Genomic DNA, 21,373 nt, shown 5'->3' on the forward strand with positions numbered 1-21,373 from the left:
ACCTTGTGAAGATGAAGTTTGAAAATATCAAAATCCATATACTCTTACTTTTAAGTTCATTATTGACAATGGTTGATCTGACTAATATAATTATAAACATTTTGCCATGTCTAAATTGTGAGATAATAAACAGGTTGTTGTCGCTGTAACGTTACACGTAATTATAACAAATACCCTTAATCTTGTTATCCTCTCAAAAGGAGAACTTCAAATATTGGTGTATCATATCGTAGTTCTTTAGTTAATTTATATTATTTTACAATTTTCTATTTCAACTTCTACTCTGCATATAAACCCATTATGTGTTGATTATTCAGTGTGTGCTACAGAATTACAAGTCGGAAATATGCAATAATTTGTTTATCTAAAAAGTTAAGAAGTTTTTACCAGTTACGATATTTTCAATTTGTACATAAATTTAAATGCTTTGATAAATGGCCTTTCTCTATGTGTCATCGTACGATTTCGATCTAGATCTCTTGTGCGTTTCGTTGACACGAACACTGCACCACACCGCCAACATCTGGGTATGTTAAAAAGAATGTTAATTATAAGATTTGTGCAAATTTTCAGTTTATGTAGTAATTTATTTGAATTTTTATTTCTAACTTTTTCCTAAGTGCATTATTTGTAATAATTACGCATACATTTACAAATAGGTCAGGTGTTTCCTAACCCTAAAATTCATAGGTTATGTGTCATGTTCTTACAAAATATATTTAAAATAAAAAAAAATATATTTAAAATCAAAACTACGTTACAAAGTATTATGTTTGATCAATAAAATAAAGTTTACTTTAATTGTATTAAATAAGCCACTATATTCAAATAACATCATTGCCATTAAAAAAAATAATAATAATGCTTTACCTCCTCAAACAGTATGCTTTGTGCTAGTATATATTTTACACCATGCACGAAATCAGTTTTGAGCTGCTACTTATTAAACTTCTTGTTCAATTGTGCACCTAGGCCTATGGGAATGTCCTCTTATTCATCAATTATAAAAATTTTCAATCAATTAAACTTATATGGGCTTGGCATAATAGGGCTTAAAGCTGGTCTATATGCTGCATTTCCTTAAGAGGCCAGCAAAACAATTGATTATAAATATCAATATTCCAAACAATCTATATAACTATCATTACTGCAATCTCATTTATAGTAAATATTGGAACATACTGTGTTGTTATTACCATATATTTACAATTATTGTGTAAATGGTGAGAAAATCAAATTTCATGGTTGATTACCGTTTCATTTGTGAAAATATAATACTAAAAGTACATTGTATTTTTACAAAAACATGATTTGATAGTGAAATCAGTAAAAGGCTGCAGTTTGATAAGCACCTAACACTTGAATGATCAATAATATCGAATCACCTTTAGAACAATTTAAATGCTGTCAGACATGTTTATCCTGTTAAGGAGGAGACTTTAATAAGCAGCCTGCTACACTCGTTATTCAATTGCGATTATCGAACAATTCAATATATTATCCAACTTCAATGTATGTAAAAATAGTATACAGAGTTATAATAAATTACTGTAATAAGAAGAAAAAAACAAAAAATTTTACAATAAAATTACAAAACAACATAACCAACTATGGCCTAGACTTAGATGTCAAAGAAACCTTACAATATACCTTACCTTATATATATAACTTGCCCAGCTTGATATCAATAAGTAACCTCTTTTGTGAAATTATAGAAAGAATTCTCCCCATCTGTTACCAGGAGCCAAACGCACATGTTGAAGCTTATTAAACAAATCTCACCCTTGTGACAAATATCTTGCATATTTTCCTCATATTCATCGCTATTTTCAAAGTCTCAAAATATTAGTTACTTTTTTTTTCTCTTTTTTTAAGCCTCAGCTACAGCTATGTAGGCTTCGATGTTCACTGGTCTTTAACTTTTTACATGATTGGCCCTCCCCGGGATTTGAACCCGTGATCTCTCAGTTAGAGTTTTTCCTACAGGACTAAAGTTACTTCTTGTTGTTTATTGTTTACATTAATTACTACAACTAAGAAGTTGAAATCATATGATAAGTTAAATAAATTGTAATATTGAATTATCATTCGCATAAAAACAATTGAACCATTTGATAATAGTTATTGAATAACAAGTGTAGGCCGCTTATTAAAGTCTACCCCTGTTAACACGCGAGAGATCGCGCCCGCTGCAGTTTGCCGCGCTTTTTTGATTTCTTTATATTTTTGTTTGCAGTGATGCCCCAGGATAACAGGGTCTCGTTTTATCCCTCCCAGTACATCCCTGCGCCTAACCTTGACAACCGTTAGTCTGTCGCCGGCTTTATTTGCGAGTGGTGGAATTTTTGTCGTAGCTCTGCACCTGCCGCGGCAATATGCCTTCGCGCGATCTCTCCCGTAGTGCATTCTGTTAAATCTGAGAATTTTGGAAATATTTCTAAATCTTCAATATTTTAATGTTTTTGTGTTTTTTGTAATGTTTTCGAATACATACACACTTCTTCAGTTAGTTTAGACGATAATGTCCACTGAAACAAAATTAGTAAACTTGTACTAATTTAGGGGTTTTTATATTTTAACTTTTTTATGAAACTTAGAAAGAAATTTAATTTTTCGTTAACATTTATAATTTTTCTTTTTTATAAAATTGGTTTCTTCATTTGTACATAATATTTTATTGAATTAGTAATCTTTTGCCTAAATATTGATTTATTATTATATTATAACGTTTTTGAGGCAATTTATTTTGTTTTAAGGAAATATACATATTATAAAATTTATTTCTTCCTCATAATAAAATACTTTATTGTAATAAAATGTTTCATTTAAAAGCCTAATTTATATTATTGCGGCAAATTGCTCACACGCGACCTTTTTCGTACCAAAAAGTCACCAATTCCGATCCAAATATACAGTGTATCATAATAATATTTCTCTTTGTTAGAACTTAAGTGCCCAATTACTTTTATTAGTATATACTGAAAGACAGTAATAGAGACAACACACAGTTTTTTTTTAAACTTTTCTCACCAAATTAAAGCTGCAATTTGAGTAAAAGATGAGCGTGAGCAATTTGCCGTCGCGCGACCTCTCGCGTCCAGGATGTGAGTGCGATCTCTCGCATGTTAAGTAATTGTAAGTATTATGGTGCTCAAACTTTGTAAAAACAAACAATCCTAGAAAATAATACAATCTTAAAAGTCTATAACGTAATTTAGTTTGACATTATTGTTTCAAATTAATTCAAACAATCATGTGTATGGTATTTAATTTAGTTTAATGGCTATTAGAGATGGAAAATACTGTTGATTATCAATAACCAATTGCGGAATAACATGTTGAGGTATTACGTTCCAGTAATCTGTTACCTTGGTAACATGTTAGTTTACAAAAATTTAACTAACTTAACTACATTGTAACATAGACTGATAAAGTAATAAAATTATAAAGGGTTAGTTCAAATTTTCACTATATGACATAAAATTGAGTTCTATGAAGTCCTTATCTTCTATACATTATTAGGCTATGCATGCATACGCATTTTAAAGGTTTTAAAAATACACATTTAAAAATATCCTTTACAAGCACTCATGTAATCTGAGCTAGAATTTGGGTACTATCTCGAGGGATGTTTTTCTTATTTCACCAGAAATGCATAGTGGCGCCAAAGTCCACATAATGATCAGGAGCATTTCTGATCGGTATTTTCTCAACCTCAGATCATGTACCAGAATGTCCAACTTCTTCAACGTCAGATCCCATTGTACAATCTAGGATATGATTTGAGGTCAAAATGGCCTCGGCTGTTACTGATAACCGAGAACACCCAATCATTCAGACCAGCTGTTACTGAAATAACAGTAATCCCGGTAATAGGTTACCACTGAATTACCTGTTACTGACAATTGCATCTGTACTGGCAGCAAATAGAAGGGTTATGTACTTGTTTTATTTGTATCTGACATGTTTATCCTTAAAATAACAGTAAGTAAATGTTATACTGTTTCGTTTGTTATATTACACACTTAATCCTAGGTTCTTTTATATTTACCATAAAATTATTACTTTTTATACTGGAATTTGAAATACCTAAAACATAATTCAGTTTAAGTAGTTATATTGATGACTGTTTACTCATAAATATTGATGATTCAATATTATTGATAATTTGAGTATTGGACGCTTATTATATTGCAGCCCAGCAACATGTAAATTGGAAATAATGATGTGAAAAGAAAAATAAAAGAATAAAACAGTATTTTGTTTTGCTACTGTAAAAATCACATTACAGACAATTTGATCAGTACCGTAGACAAGAAGATTTAGAATTTCAATTTTAGCATTAGTACTTATATTCCAAATGTTAATAATGTAATTATTCACAAAATTGTCTTTGAAAATTTTCATGTATACAAATTGCACTCATAGATTTCCAGGTGGAGTCACTGAGGAACACCAAATGAAAAGAATGGCTTTGCAATTGATTTTTTTTTCAATATCATAAGGAAGCTGAACATATTATATTTTCAGAGGACATTGTCACAGGAGTCGAGATGTGGGTTTGACTCTTAGAGTCTAAACTTACGGTAAGTCATGGCCAGGAGCATTTCTGATCGGTATTTTCCCAACCTCAGACCATGTACCAGAACGTCCAACTTTTCCGTCGGATCACATTGTACAATCTAGGATGTGATTTGAGGTCAAAATGGCCTCTGCTGTTAACGGTGCCACATGAACTCACCAGCTAAAGTCAATGCCATCCAGACAATGTTATAGCAATCGTATAGGCAATGTTTGACACAGACATGGAACCTTGTTGTCCAGTTAATGCAGCAAGAGACAGTAATAAATCGAACCAGTTACTACATTATCCCGATTAAACTTCGACATGCGATACAGAATAAATGATGTAGCCTTCTGACATTTAGAGTATTGTTTCTGTATGAATATTCTGCCATTGAAACCCTAAACCTTAACACATCTTATGGATGGGAACAGATTGACCATTCACTGCGCGGAAGCGCTTTCACCACAGACAACAAGGTAAAGAAGCAGTAGATACCGACCATCCACATGCTACAAATTTCTTTCTTAGGCTTACATAACTTGTGTCATAACTTACACCTACGATTTTCTATTCACAGCGTGTTGAAATATTACCCAAGTACATTCTCGAAATACGGTAAAGAAGCCATAGTTGTGACATTGATTGGTTGAGCTTCATCCAATCATTATGAAGCTCCGTCCTTTGTAACTTATATAGATAAGTGTTTATTATAGGCAGTTTCGGTTAATCATCTATTGCAATGTACTTCAACTAGGTCTGTAGAACATTATAATGTACATATATTCAGTTAATTTTGTAGTACGGACTAATTATGTGGGAAATTTAGTAGGCTTGAATCAGGTTTTGTAAATTAAAAAAAGATATGTATAAGAATAATAAGAAAATCTCTCGAAGCATCTTGCAAACCTCTATTTCAATAACAGAACAGATTTTTTAATGTTCACATACAATAACTATAATAATATTACTATAATACCAGGCAGAGGCATTTCAATATACTAATCATAAAAAACTATCCATCTCAAAAAATAGTTAAAATTACTTAGATATTCAATTTTATAATTAATTCACAAAATTACTATGGTAAGGTTTTTAGAGAAAAAATTAAGCAAGTATTATTTAGGAAATACTGTCTAGTAGGAATATCTCCAGCTGGCTACTACTTCCTTCCACAGAGAACGAAAACTAGCATTAGTAGGAAACTCTTCATCTGGTACCGCTTTCTTACACAGACTAGTATTAGTAGAAAAACTCCAACTGGCTACTGCTTTCTTACACACACTGTGAACACTAGTACAAGTAGAACAATCTCCAGCTGGCTACTGCTTTCTTACACACACTGTGAACACTAGTACAAGTAGAACAATCTCCAGCTGGCTACTGCTTTCTTACACACACTGTGAACACTAGTACAAGTAGAACAATCTCCAGCTGGCTACTGCTTTCTTACACACACTGTGAACACTAGTACAAGTAGAACAATCTCCAGCTGGCTACTGCTTTCTTACACACACTGTGAACACTAGTACAAGTAGAACAATCTCCAGCTGGCTACTGCTTTCTTACACACACTGTGAACACTAGTACAAGTAGAACAATCTCCAGCTGGCTACTGCTTTCTTACACACACTGTGAACACTAGTACTAGTAGAAAAATCTCCAGCTGGCTACTGCTTTCTTACACACACTGTGAACACTAGTACAAGTAGAACAATCTCCAGCTGGCTACTGCTTTCTTACACACACTGTGAACACTAGTACAAGTAGAACAATCTCCAGCTGGCTACTGCTTTCTTACACACACTGTGAACACTAGTACAAGTAGAACAATCTCCAGCTGGCTACTGCTTTCTTACACACACTGTGAACACTAGTACAAGTAGAACAATCTCCAGCTGGCTACTGCTTTCTTACACACACTGTGAACACTAGTACAAGTAGAACAATCTCCAGCTGGCTACTGCTTTCTTACACACACTGTGAACACTAGTACAAGTAGAACAATCTCCAGCTGGCTACTGCTTTCTTACACACACTGTGAACACTAGTACAAGTAGAACAATCTCCAGCTGGCTACTGCTTTCTTACACACACTGTGAACACTAGTACAAGTAGAACAATCTCCAGCTGGCTACTGCTTTCTTACACACACTGTGAACACTAGTACAAGTAGAACAATCTCCAGCTGGCTACTGCTTTCTTACACACACTGTGAACACTAGTACAAGTAGAACAATCTCCAGCTGGCTACTGCTTTCTTACACACACTGTGAACACTAGTACAAGTAGAACAATCTCCAGCTGGCTACTGCTTTCTTACACACACTGTGAACACTAGTACAAGTAGAACAATCTCCAGCTGGCTACTGCTTTCTTACACACACTGTGAACACTAGTACAAGTAGAACAATCTCCAGCTGGCTACTGCTTTCTTACACACACTGTGAACACTAGTACAAGTAGAACAATCTCCAGCTGGCTACTGCTTTCTTACAGTGTGAACACTAGGAAAATCTCCAGCTGGCAGTAGTCAGCAAGCAGAAGCAGTAGCTTCCTTTCACATGAGCACTAGTAGGAAAATCTCTGTAGCATGTTGCATCCGGTTGTACTCACTCCTAATCAGTTATAAATAAAAAAAATCAAGCTTTTTTTGATAATACGTTCTTCTAAATCCTTGAAGGGAATTTAAACTGTAAAAAAATATAAAGGCTTTGTTAAAAATATTAATAGTTCTTTCACCATCTAACTTATTAAAATAATTATGGATTCGTAGCAGTAAGCTTGGTTTTTTTTCCTGAAGTTATAAACTTAAATGTTAGCAAAACTCTTGTCACTATAATTTACAAAAGTAAAATTCCTAAATTTGTATTAAAATTTATTATAGAATGGTTTCCAGTTCAGTGGGTTTAAGTTTTAAAGTGGGCTGTGAGAGGATATGCTTGTTGACTAAGTTTTATTAAAATAACATAAACTAATTAAAACATATACTATCATAATGAAATAGGGAGAGGGAAAAACTCCTCTCATAAGTTTTAACTTCAGGGAATTTGGGAAACCCAAGGAACAGAGCCCTATAGATATATTTCAAAGGCACATCTGGTGTGTAAGAGCTTTCCATTGATGCCGAATATATTTATATGCAACAGTTTTAGATACCTAAACTTGGTGTACAAAAATTAAGAAATTCTTGCAATAATATAAATTGTAGATCTGAATTCTAACATTATTTTATCTGCAACTCATACTATACTCAACTAGAACTTAGATGAAGCATCTATTTGAAATGTGTTATATTCTTATGAATGTCTTGTGGTAATAAAGAGTTCTAAACACATTATGTTTGCAATTTCAATAATGCATCAATTTCGCTTTCCAGTCATAATGCCTCGAAACAACAAAGCGACTGAAGAGACGGACAAGCTAACTCGTATTGCCATTGTCAACACAGATAAGTGCAAGCCGAAGCGATGTCGTCAAGAGTGTAAAAAGTCGTGCCCCGTCGTCCGTATGGGGAAACTTTGCATAGAAGTTACGCCCAATGATAAGCTCGCTGTTATTTCCGAAGAACTATGCATTGGTTGTGGTATATGCGTAAAAGTAAGTGTTGCTTTAGAAGATAAAAGATCTAAAATGTCATAATCGAAGATATACGAATTTATTCAGTATATTATTACAGAGTCCATAAGTTAGCGCTAGCATATATGATTTAAAAGACACTTATGGTTAAACGCATAAGTTGAGTACATCATTAGAATATTCTACACATAACACAGCTATGGTGGGAAGGGTTGATTCAATGCGAATGTTGCGTTTAGCTCCAGTTCACTACTTAGTGCAACGTCTGAAATGTGACACTCACAGACCTGACCCCTTGAATCTGGAGTCCACGTTTTCCTGAAGAGATCCGATAAAAAGTCAGTGACACAGACGTTTCAAACGAACTCGGCATCGTTTCCAAAAGAGCTCTTTTGTAGTCAGAGTGTCTCTGATGTGGAAACGATGTAAAAAGTTTATTTTAAAAGTCTTTTATCTCTAACTGTTTTGGATCTCGTCAGACAGACGTTGACTCCAGATTTCAGGTGTCAAGTCTGTGACAGTGTCAGATTTCAGATGCTGCTCTGTGCTGAAGCTAAACTGTATTACATTTGAAGACTCTTGGAGCAATTGGAAAATTTTTAAATATTACTAAATGTTAATAAAAACAATAATTTTCAAAATCGTTAATTTTTTGGGTGAGGCCTTCATTATCAGGTGACTCCGCAAATAAATGTTGTGTTCTGTAGAATATTAATCTAGTTTTTCAAATATTCCTATTAGAAATAATAATTATATTTAGTTGTACTTTATATTTTATGGTAAGGACAAAACTATTTATATATATATATATATATATATATATATATATATATTATATATATTTTGTGAAAAGTTGAATTGTAAAATCATATGCTGTGTTTAAATAAAAAACGTTCCGTATAGTACGTTTGCATGAAAAACACATTTTTCTAAGTTGTTTAAATAAAAGAGGAAACTCCTTTAATTATTTTCCAATATAATAAATAACAATGTGCAGGCAGTTGTTTGTTAAAAACTTATCCAAGTCTGAGAGACACCCTACCAGTGGTGGTGATACTTATAGGCCTTTTTACTTTAATGAAAAACGATAAACATTAGCTGGTAGCAAGAGTTGTAATCTTTTTTACCCAGAGAAAAATAGTGTTTAAATAGAACCAAATTTATAAATATATATATACATATATATAATTCAAGATGTTTCACTTGTAACTAATATTGTACTTGATTTTTTTATAATTAATATATTTTTTGAGCAATTTACAGTCAAATTTATTTAGATGGGTTGTTTTATTTAAGCAGGTAGATTGCATTCCACTATTTCTTATAAACAAAATTAATTACATTCACAAATCTATAAAAGAATCACAAAAACTTTTACTGTGTCCATTAGGATTGCATTTCTTTATTTGAGAATAATATTGACATCTTTATTTACATAATTATGTAATTTTTTTGTGACTGTGTGAATCAGCTGCAGTCAAAGAGTGGATACTTAATCTCATTTACTTCTTAATTTTTCAGAAATGTCCTTTTGAGGCAATTACGATTATCAACTTGCCAAGTAATTTAGAAAAAGACACAACGCACCGCTATTCGCAGAATTCCTTCAAGCTGCATAGGCTGCCAATCCCACGGCCAGGAGAGGTGTTAGGGCTGGTGGGGACCAACGGTATCGGCAAATCCACTGCCCTCAAGATACTGGCGGGCAAACAAAAACCCAACCTCGGTCGCTACTCGGTAAGTCACTGGGAATTTAAATAAAATGTAAATAAAAGTTCAAGCTGCATAGGCTGCCAATCCCACAGGGCTGGTGGGGACTAACGGCATCGGCAAATCCACTGCCCTCAAGATACTGGTGGACAAACAGAAACCCAACTTCGGTCGCTACTCAGTAAGTCACTGGGAATTTAAATAAAATGTAAATAAAAGTTCAAGCTGCATAAGCTGCCAATCCCACGGGGCTGGTGGGGACTAACGACATCGGCAAATCCACTGCCCTCAAGATACTGGCGGGCAAACAAAAATCTAATTTTGTTCGCTACTCGTTAAGTCACTGAGAATCTTAATAAAAGTTCAAACTATTGTAGTTTTGGTCTATGAAAAATAGTCTAATATGTTTTGAGCAATAATTGTTCTGTTTGATCAATTATCCGAAACGTTGGTTAACCATAATCTATACATAAAAGATTTGACGCCATTTATATTATTGACGAATGTAAATAAAGAATTGATTGATTGTTGCTTCATTCTTTTAGTAAAACAAGGAGTTTATGTGTGATGAAAAATTTGTTTGTATCTCAAAGAGGATTAACATGTATATCCTATAAGAAATAAATTATTAGTATTTCTGTTACAAAATCTACCTACTTTTTCAAACTGTGCCGGAAAGACTATATTAACTGTCGTTAGTCATCACACATTTGGGTTAAGTTTAATAATGGAATTATAATACAATAAACTTCTTGTATTTCTCAAATTGTTAATTTTCAAATTGTTTCGTGTCTTTCATTACATAACAAATTTGTACTGTAACCGTTTCCATTTATTTTTTCAACATTCTTGATTTTTTTTATTCGTTCCAATTGTGATTGATCATTAAGTAATGATACATTTTCCACGTTCAAGCTATGACATACTCAAATTTTCATATTATCCCGGAAAGGAATGAAACACTGTAGAATCACCAATTACAAAGCCCCAAAATGAATGTTTATCTCGATATTGAGTGACATGTTCCTCAAGTATTTCATTAACTTTGATTGTAAGAAAGAAATCCAGTGATCATAGTTATATAAATTGTTAAGTAAAAGATTCTGTATTGTTGACAGAGTCCGCCAGATTGGACAGAGATCCTGAGTCACTTTAGAGGTTCAGAGCTGCAGAACTACTTCACTAAGATCCTAGAGGATGACCTGAAGGCGCTGATCAAGCCTCAGTATGTGGACCAGATACCCAAGGCAGTGAAGGGAACAGTTCAGCAACTCATGGACAAGAAGAGTGAGAGGGACAATCAGGCCGAGATCTGTGAACTGTTGGGTAAGTAACCGACCTCTGTTACGCGTGTTAATCATTCATTCTATCACAAGGGATTTTCCCTTAAGTTATTATTAACCTTATGGTGGCCAAATTCGGATTAACTAGAAGCAAAAGTGTTAAATTTCCAATTTGTGGAAAGTTACAAAATAAGTGGTTTTCATTTATCAGTAACATATTCCGACCAAATATTTATGAGAATCCATATGTAAATAACAGAAGTAATGAAACCTCATGGTTTTGTTAATATTTCACTTGAAGTTTTTACATTCTATGTATATGTTTGTGTACACACTAACGGCATCTGGATGGCAGTAAACATATGTACAATCACTAAAATGTACATATGGCATAAACCTACTATGTGTAGCTTCAATTAAATATATTCTGAATAAGAATATAGGTAGACGTGTGTCTCAATATTTTTTTAGATTACGGGCAGGATAGTTCCAGATATAAAATATTAAGTTTACAGTGGGCCATACTTATTAAAACTACTGCAAGTAAAAATTTGTTTTTTTGTTGAACTCAATATATATTTTGGAAGTCAATTTTATAATCCACCAAGGAATGTAAAAGATTCAGGATTTGAATTGTTGAAGTTTCTAAAGTCATTTCTCTCAAACTCTACAAAACTCTTTAAAATAGCTTAATATTTTTTTGTTACTTTTTCTTAACGGGCATCTCGAAAAATTTTGCCACAAACTCCTATTTTTCTATAATACTATATGATTTAGTAATGAAAGTGATATCCTGCACTGGACATAAGACCATAAAAACTATTTATTGCTACCATCAATGGTTTTCTGAGGGATGGTCATAAGGCAAAAACCAACAGTTTCATAATAATTCTTTAAATGCTGGTGAAACAAATATGAAATATTGGGACAAGTCAAATTTAAACAATACTAACAAAAATTGTTAGACTATTTCAATTGTTTCAGTACTGAGTCATTAATTAAGACGTAGAACCATATTAATAGACTTTATTAAAAACCAAAGTTAAAGAAGAAGTGGATTTATCGTAACGTTTTTGTTACTTTGTTGATATCCTAGTTTTAGCTCCCCTAAAGATTTCAAATATTTATATTCTAAAAATAGTACTTTTTCTTTACAAGATTAATACAAAAGACAAATCATGTGACCAATTACTCTGCATGCTGTTTGCAATGTAGCAGCCGGCCAATTACTCTGGATGCTGTGTGTGATACTGCAGATCACCAATTACTCTGCATGCTGTTTGCAATGCAGCAGCCGGCCAATTACTCTGGATGCTGTGTGTGATACTGCAGATCACCAATTACTCTGCATGCTGTTTGCAATGCAACAGCCGGCCAATTACTCTGGATGCTGTGTGTGATACTGCAGATCACCAATTACTCTGCATGCTGTTTGCAATGCAGCAGCCGGCCAATTACTCTGGATGCTGTGTGTGATACTGCAGATCACCAATTACTCTGCATGCTGTTTGCAATGCAGCAGCCGGCCAATTACTCTGGATGATGTGTGTGATACTGCAGATCACCAATTACTCTGAATGCTGTGTGATATGGTGGGTCGCCAATTACTCTGGATGTTGTTTGCTATAATTTGGCCAAATACTCTCTCTGGAGGCTGTTTGTGATATGGTAGCTGGACTTGCAGCACCAATCAAGCATACCACAAAACCGCTGAAAATGAAGTAAAAATTACGTTCACATATGAGTTATGAGAAACTTACTGAAAAATCCTGTCTTCATCCAGTAGAATAATTTAAAAGATAGCATACCCAGTTAAAATACAAAACTTGTTAGTGTAAGTATAATTTTTTTATCGCTTGATCCGATAAATTAAAATATATGGTAAACAATTGTACCATATAAAATATAATGTATATATTTTGATTAGCACTAATTAGAATATAATAGACTTTTCACAGAAAATATACTACAATAAATATAAGCTAAGGACAAAACCGGATGAAAAAAATCTGATTGGGAAATGTTGTGTTGAGCCTGATATTGTCTCTAAAAGATACCAAGAGCTGTAGAAAATATGCTGTCACATTGGCCATGAAACTGTCCTATTGGGTGAAGTTGTCACATTTGTCTATGGTCACATCCGCTTATGTTGCAAACAACATTTAAAAACTAGAATTAAAAAAACAAAGTTTGTGATGTAGATCACTGGCTTTAAATAACTCACGATATGTACACTTTAAAATAACATTGTGGTGCACATAAATATTTAAAATAATTTCCATAAACAATTCAAATTGTCGTGTAGCTTGCATTATTTTGCAGATCTCTCCAAAATCCGAGGCCGGTCAATAGAAGATCTGTCTGGTGGAGAGCTGCAGAGGTTTGCTTGTGCCATGGTGTGTATCCAAGATGCGGACATCTTCATGTTCGACGAACCCTCCTCCTACTTGGACGTCAAACAGCGGCTGAAGGCTGCCGTCACCATTCGATCCCTCATCAGACCTGAGAAGTGAGAACCCTCATATTTCTAAAAGTTGATTCATACCCAGCAGGGATCACTTCCGGCTGGTTTATACCTTATACCTTCCAGTTGAACCTACCACTAGGCCCAGCAAAAGCCGATGTGTCGCTTAAATCTGGCCAACCTCATGGATGACCAGGATCGGCACGTCACCAACCGCAAATGTCGAGATTCTGGGGTACAAGGGCAATTCTTTAGGTAGTCTACTGTGGGAGATGGCTGTTGGAGTTGGTGGGGTTTGTTCCCCAACCTCAAGAGGTTCTTGCTAGCCTCAACAAGGGTGTGCCACCCCTGCCTTCTTTGACTGGAAGGGCTGGTTTAGAGCTGGCCTCCCCTTCTTCCGGGGAGACATGACTTTGAGATTAGTGCCCTCAATTCTTCCTCATGGATCTCGATAGGATGCGGCCACTATCCCCTAACCTTACCCATCCTGAATATCCTGTCACTCCGGAAGCAGCGCTAAGGTTCTTATAGGACTAAGTGAAATTTATAACCTTCTTTCCTAAGAGAAAAAAACCCTCTGATTCCCAGAGCAGATAGTAACACCACCATCACAACTACTATGTTGTCCAGGACCTGACTTAAAGAGTTAAATTTTTTTATCTATTCTATTAACCCTTTTAGGACCGTGCGTTTTCAGATTTTCTATGCCTAAAAGACCGCCTTGTATTTTTAAAAAGTGTAAGGGTTTGGGGAAAAAATGGTATATTCTGAAGTAGTGGAGATATTTTAATAATCTTTTCTGCATGAAGTGACTAACAATAAGAAAATAGGTTTTACTTTGTGCAAATCTAAAAAAGGTTTGTTAACACCTATAAATAAAAGCTTTTTGAAAAAAATTTGTTTTGGTTTACAGGAATTTTGTGTAATCTAAAAAAAATAGAACAGTCCACACATATAGATACATGTATTTACAAGTTATTGCTTACGAGATTGCAACTTATTTCAATATTTTTCTTCAATAAATGGCTGAGATACGAGGAAAAATAATAATAATGGTAAAAATTATAGAAAATAGATAGAAGCAGAAAAAGATAACTTAATGACAGAGAACAGGCCAATTAAGCAGTAATGAAACAATATTTTGTCTCTAACTCAGTTATTTCATGGTCTTATTAAGTTTGAAAGTTCATGAGAACTATTCTAAAACTTACTCATACTAAAAAACTAAAAATAAATTATTTTGCACACAGAAGAAATGTTACAGAACTGCTGACAAGTCCTAACAAATTTTCTGGTCTTTCACTTAGATCGGCATCACTACGTAATAAATCTTCAATACTATCCTCGTTCAAATGTCTTTTAGTCATTTTGAAGCACGATAATCGTCTAAACACAGTGAACAAAACGTAAACAAACTCGGCAGGCCGCGTCAGTCAGCTGGCGCTGGCGATCGCGTGTTGGTCGTGGCCGAGAGCTAGCGCTACCAACTGCGCAATTTATCATTTCCCACTCCTCTGTGGATTAAAATTTTACTAAATTCAAAGACGATTGTGAATGTAGAAACTATCAATAGATGTGGAGTCAAAATTTGGTTGAATCAAAGTTATTAATTATTTTCTTATACCCATAAAACCAAACTACTGATAAATCGTTAGTTGGTATTTTTAGCCTAAAAGACAAACTAACGATATATCGTTAGTTGGTCCTAAAAGGGTTAATCAATGAACGGTTTTGTATTTTTAACCAAACTATAACAAAAAATTGTTTTTATTTTAAGTGATTTGTTTTGTTCTAGAATTAACCATCCATTTTCATTTTTTATGATGACCTGTTATTGAAGTATCCTTATCATGAAAGTGATAACTTTTAGCGACTGATTTTTAGGTTATACCAATCAAAAGCCCATAAGTTGATATGTTTATTGGTCTTCATCTTTATTGTAGTCTTTCCAAATGACTTCCAGATTCCAGAGGTTATTTTCAATTAACGGTGTTCGAACGTGAAGTATTGTTAGAAATGTGTTGTGTTATATATATTTGTATATTTACTAATATTAAAAACGTTTAATTAAAAAAATGTTAAATTGCCGGCAAAACACTTATAACATTGCTTATTATTGTTTTTATAATAAAATTTGCTAGAAAGTAGTTGTTTTGAATTTACTGTACAACTTGTATTAACCCATTGCGGATCACTGACGAGTTGGGCTCGTCACGCAGCGGCCGCACGAGCTCAGGTCGCAATGACGCAGACGTACATGTTGGCGGGTTTAGTCTAGACAATGGCCCAGATGTTGTAATCGCTTCGCCCGAGCCGCTTTATTTAGACAATGATTTAGACATCATCCCTGCCACCCGGAACCTTGCTCACGTGTTATCGTTCCTACATCACGGATACCCTAGCAGGCCCATGTTCCATCTGAACGAATACCTTCACAGCTGAATTTTCTAGTATACAATAGCGAGCCCTATGCGTGCACCATTGCTGTTTGTGTGGCCGCTGATCGTAAACTAATTCGTGTCCACGCGCCAAAACAATACGATCCGCAATGGGTTAAAGCAACGTATAGATACGTTAATATAAAATTATTTTTTACTTTAGGTTTAGTTTTCAAACAATGATTGTTTTTATGAAACCTATTCACAAATTTTGTTAATGGTTTAAAAATAAAATAAATATAAGAAACTTGATTTAAATTCTTCTTTAACTTCTGATTGTGATGAAACAACTAAAAACATCTCGACTTTATTATACCTAAACATTTATTCATAATTGTTGTTTATTACCAATTTTAAATAATATATGGGTGTTTTTATTTATATTCCTAACTTCCATAACGTACTGAATCGGCGTTGAAATTCATATTCTTGAATTGGCACACCAACTAATTATTGGCGGTACTATTTGTATTCCTAAATGGCCAAACAGAGATATATCTGTGTCTCAATTTGTGTTCCAAGACACCTATGCATCAATAAATGTGTGCTATAATTTTAAAATATTACCAGTATATGGACAATATGTCCTTTAAATTAATTTTAACTCTCAAAAATAACTATATGCCATCTGATTCTTTGCATTCCATTTGCCATGACGACAACACAAGTGATGGGCAAATTGAGAGTTTTAAAACCTGATTTCAGATATTAAAATATTTAATCCTGATTTTGGAATTGTAAATTATAGTACCTCTTTTTTACCTAAGTATGATTTAGGTAAAATTATACCAATCCAATTTCTGTTATTCATAAATCTTGAAGACCGGGTTATAACATACCATTCTATTTAAAAGGAAATCACGGAGATTTACAGAAATAGCTGTATTTTAAAAACAGAGTAATATTCCCGCCTTCTTCAATTTTATAAATCATAATATTAGTTTCCTGAATATATTTCTTTAATCTGCAAAAAATACGGGCATAGTACATCCCCCTCCCCCGATCCCCTTTTAGGCCTTATTCTGCCCATCCTCTTGGGCCACTGGCCTGTGCGAGGATCTTATGAAACAGAATAAGGGGGAGAGTCGATACAGTACAAGGTCAATGGTACTGATAAAAAGTGCAACGGTCACAGACAGGATTCGAACCTGCGCTATCTCTAACTCACGACTCAAATTCCAACGTCTTAGACCACTCTGCCATCAGCACTCCCATTTATTTGTATTACTTAAAAAAAGTATTTTGAAGTTAAAATGTTTCAAACCAACTCTAGTTATGGAAATATATTATATAAACCTAATATAATTTGTAGAGGAAATATTTAATAGTGAAGTAAACACAAATTAGCGATCATTTGTTTGTTTCCTGTCGAGCAGCTGACATCAGCTTACATGTCCAGTGAAACTCAGGCTATTACAGTTTTGTTTGTAAAAAGACCCAAACCGTAAAAAAGGAAATCCTAGCTGCTAAATTGCCTCAACAAGTAACAAGTTATTCCTGAATTCAATTAGCACTATTCAAGAGGTGATTTTTATGTCGTCCATTTGATTGTTTGGATATTGTATGGTTGATAATCGTTAGTCTAGACTTGGTTAACATATTATTATACACAAACCATAGCGGACCTCATTGTATACAAAATTTTAAATGTTGTACACAGATTCATCATCGTAGTAGAACACGATCTGTCAGTGCTGGATTACCTGTCAGATTTCATCTGTTGCCTCTATGGAGTGCCGGGGGCCTACGGAGTAGTCACTATGCCTTTCTCAGTCAGGGAAGGTTAGTTCCTCTATTTACTTGTTTTAAGTAGACTATATGATAGAAAGTGCTCCAAATGTAGCGTACAAAGTAAATGTTTTTGGACGTGGTGCTCCTAGGAAACATATACCTGTATCTGCCACAGATGAACCCCTATTTCTATCAACTCTGACATGTCAATCGAGAGATAAATATCATTTATCATTTACCTAAAACTAAAAATGGTACATGTAACTACTGCATTTTTGTTGTGGTACATTTAACTACTACACATTTTTGTGGTGGTATATGTAACTACTGCATTTTTGTTGTGGTACATGTAACTACTACACATTTTTGTGGTGGTACATGTAACTACTACACATTTTTGTGGTGGTACATGTAACTACTGCATTTTTGTAGTGGTACATTTAACTACTACACATTTATGTGGTGGTACATGTAACTACTACACATTTTTGTGGTGGTACATGTAACTACTGCATTTTTGTACTGGTACATTTAACTACTACACATTTATGTGGTGGTACATGTAACTACTACACATTTTTGTGGTGGTACATGTAACTACTGCATTTTTGTAGTGGTACATTTAACTACTACACATTTTTGTGGTGGTACATGTAACTACTGCATTTTTGTTGTGGTACATTTAACTACTACACATTTATGTGGTGGTACATTTAACTACTACACATTTTTGTGGTGGTACATGTAACTACTGCATTTTTGTAGTGGTATATTTAACTACTACACATTTATGTGGTGGTACATTTAACTACTACACATTTATGTGGTGGTACATGTAACTACTACACATTTTTGTGGTGGTACATGTAACTACTGCATTTTTGTAGTGGTACATTTAACTACTACACATTTTTGTGGTGGTACAGTACATGTAACTACTACTGCATTTTTGTTGTGGTACATTTAACTACTACACATTTATGTGGTGGTACATGTAACTACTACACATTTTTGTGGTGGTACATGTAACTACTGCATTTTTGTAGTGGTACATTTAACTACTACACATTTATGTGGTGGTACATGTAACTACTACACATTTTTGTGGTGGTACATGTAACTACTGCATTTTTGTTGTGGTACATTTAACTACTACACATTTTTGTGGTGGTATATATGTAACTACTGCATTTTTGTTGTGGTACATTTAACTACTACACATTTTTGTGGTGGTATATGTAACTACTGCATTTTTGTTGTGGTACATTTAACTACTACACATTTTTGTGGTGGTATATGTAACTACTGCATTTTTGTTGTGGTACATTTAACTACTACACATTTTTGTGGTGGTATATGTAACTACTGCATTTTTGTTGTGGTACATTTAACTACTACACATTTTTGTGGTGGTACATGTAACTACTACACATTTTTGTGGTGGTACATGTAACTACTGCATTTTTGTAGTGGTACATTTAACTACTACACATTTATGTAGTGGTACATGTAACTACTACACATTTTTGTGGTGGTACATTTAACTACTACACATTTTTGTACTGGTACATTTAACTACTACACATTTATGTGGTGGTACATGTAACTACTACACATTTTTGTGGTGGTACATGTAACTACTGCATTTTTGTAGTGGTACATTTAACTACTACACATTTTTGTGGTGGTACATGTAAACTACTGCATTTTTGTTGTGGTACATTTAACTACTACACATTTATGTGGTGGTACATTTAACTACTACACATTTTTGTGGTGGTACATGTAACTACTGCATTTTTGTAGTGGTATATTTAACTACTACACATTTATGTGGTGGTACATTTAACTACTACACATTTATGTGGTGGTACATGTAACTACTACACATTTTTGTGGTGGTACATGTAACTACTGCATTTTTGTAGTGGTACATTTAACTACTACACATTTTTGTGGTGGTACATGTAACTACTGCATTTTTGTTGTGGTACATTTAACTACTACACATTTATGTGGTGTGTACATGTAACTACTACACATTTTTGTGGTGGTACATGTAACTACTGCATTTTTGTAGTGGTACATTTAACTACTACACATTTATGTGGTGGTACATGTAACTACTACACATTTTTGTGGTGGTACATGTAACTACTGCATTTTTGTTGTGGTACATTTAACTACTACACATTTTTGTGGTGGTATATGTAACTACTGCATTTTTGTTGTGGTACATTTAACTACTACACATTTTTGTGGTGGTATATGTAACTACTGCATTTTTGTTGTGGTACATATAACTACTACCCATTTTTGTGGTGGTATATGTAACTACTGCATTTTTGTTGTGGTACATTTAACTACTACACATTTTTGTGGTGGTATATGTAACTACTGCATTTTTGTTGTGGTACATTTAACTACTACACATTTATGTGGTGGTACATGTAACTACTACACATTTTTGTGGTGGTACATGTAACTACTGCATTTTTGTAGTGGTACATTTAACTACTACACATTTATGTAGTGGTACATGTAACTACTGCATTTTTGTACTGGTACATTTAACTACTACACATTTTTTGTGGTGGTACATGTAACTACTACACATTTTTGTGGTGGTACATGTAACTACTACATTTTTGTAGTGGTACATTTAACTACTACACATTTTTGTGGTGGTACATGTAACTACTGCATTTTTGTAGTAGTACATTTAACTACTACTCATTTTTGTCGTAGTACATTTAACTACTACATTTGTGTAGTGGTACATTTAACTACCTACCACATTTGTGTAGCAGTACATTTAGATGTTATACTTTTTAGCGGTTCATTTAGCTGTTATATTTTTGTAGTGGTACATGTAAATACTACATATTTTGTAGTGGTACATTTAACTACTACACATTTTTGTAGTAGTACTTTTAACTGTTTTGATTAGTTTGAAATATTTATCTTGTTTTATAGTAAAATAAAATTTATTTGAAACAAACAGTTTTTTAAACTGTACTTTTTTATTGTTATAAGTAAATACGCTAATTTTAATTAAAATGCCCTGTTTTATACTTTTTTGCTTTTACCTTCTATAATTTAGTTATTAGGTTTATTGTCTAGTTACTCTAGTATTTTCTTTATTCAAAGTAAAACTGTATTTATAAAAAGAAATTTTTTTTAAGAACTTTGCCTTTGTCATTCTTTAAGTTACATCCAAAGAGATAGACTTATACCACAACAGTTACTGTTTTCTAGCCGAAGAGGTTATCATTGAGAAACTAATTCTCCAATTTGGTCTGTTTTGCCAGTACACTTAATCCAAAATGAAGTGCCCAAAGAAATGTTCATTGTTTTTGACCTTTCCAAAGCAGCATAGAATTTATTAATATCATTTTGGCTCTTAAATTATACGTATATAATTTAATGTAATGTAATGTTTATTATTACTAATTATAAAACTGGCTTGTCTACTATACTGAACTCATTTACAACTGTTAGGTGAAGATCAAGCTTCCAATATGGCTGGATATTTTTATTATAGACATTAAGTTTAACGTTGCCAAGTTTGCTTACATTTTTATTTATTGTAAACAGGCTAGGG

The 21,373-nt window shown here is 33.6% G+C and overlaps 1 protein-coding gene across 1 annotated transcript in view; it reads left to right on the plus strand.

Annotated features, from left to right (window-relative positions):
• The first annotated feature begins 419 nt into the window (after positions 1-419).
• LOC124360812 (protein Pixie) overlaps positions 420-21,373 on the plus strand; it is a 34,617-nt gene continuing 13,663 nt past the window's right edge. The window contains exons 1-6 of the mRNA XM_046814727.1: positions 420-527; positions 7,944-8,164; positions 9,665-9,880; positions 10,972-11,179; positions 13,459-13,645; positions 17,699-17,820. Coding sequence (XP_046670683.1) covers positions 7,949-8,164; positions 9,665-9,880; positions 10,972-11,179; positions 13,459-13,645; positions 17,699-17,820 — 949 coding nt within the window. The 5' untranslated portion in view covers positions 420-527; positions 7,944-7,948. The remainder of the gene's footprint in view (positions 528-7,943; positions 8,165-9,664; positions 9,881-10,971; positions 11,180-13,458; positions 13,646-17,698; positions 17,821-21,373) is intronic.

The sequence above is a fragment of the Homalodisca vitripennis genome, chromosome 4 (assembly GCF_021130785.1).
Source record: "Homalodisca vitripennis isolate AUS2020 chromosome 4, UT_GWSS_2.1, whole genome shotgun sequence".
Lineage (NCBI taxonomy): Eukaryota > Metazoa > Arthropoda > Insecta > Hemiptera > Cicadellidae > Homalodisca > Homalodisca vitripennis.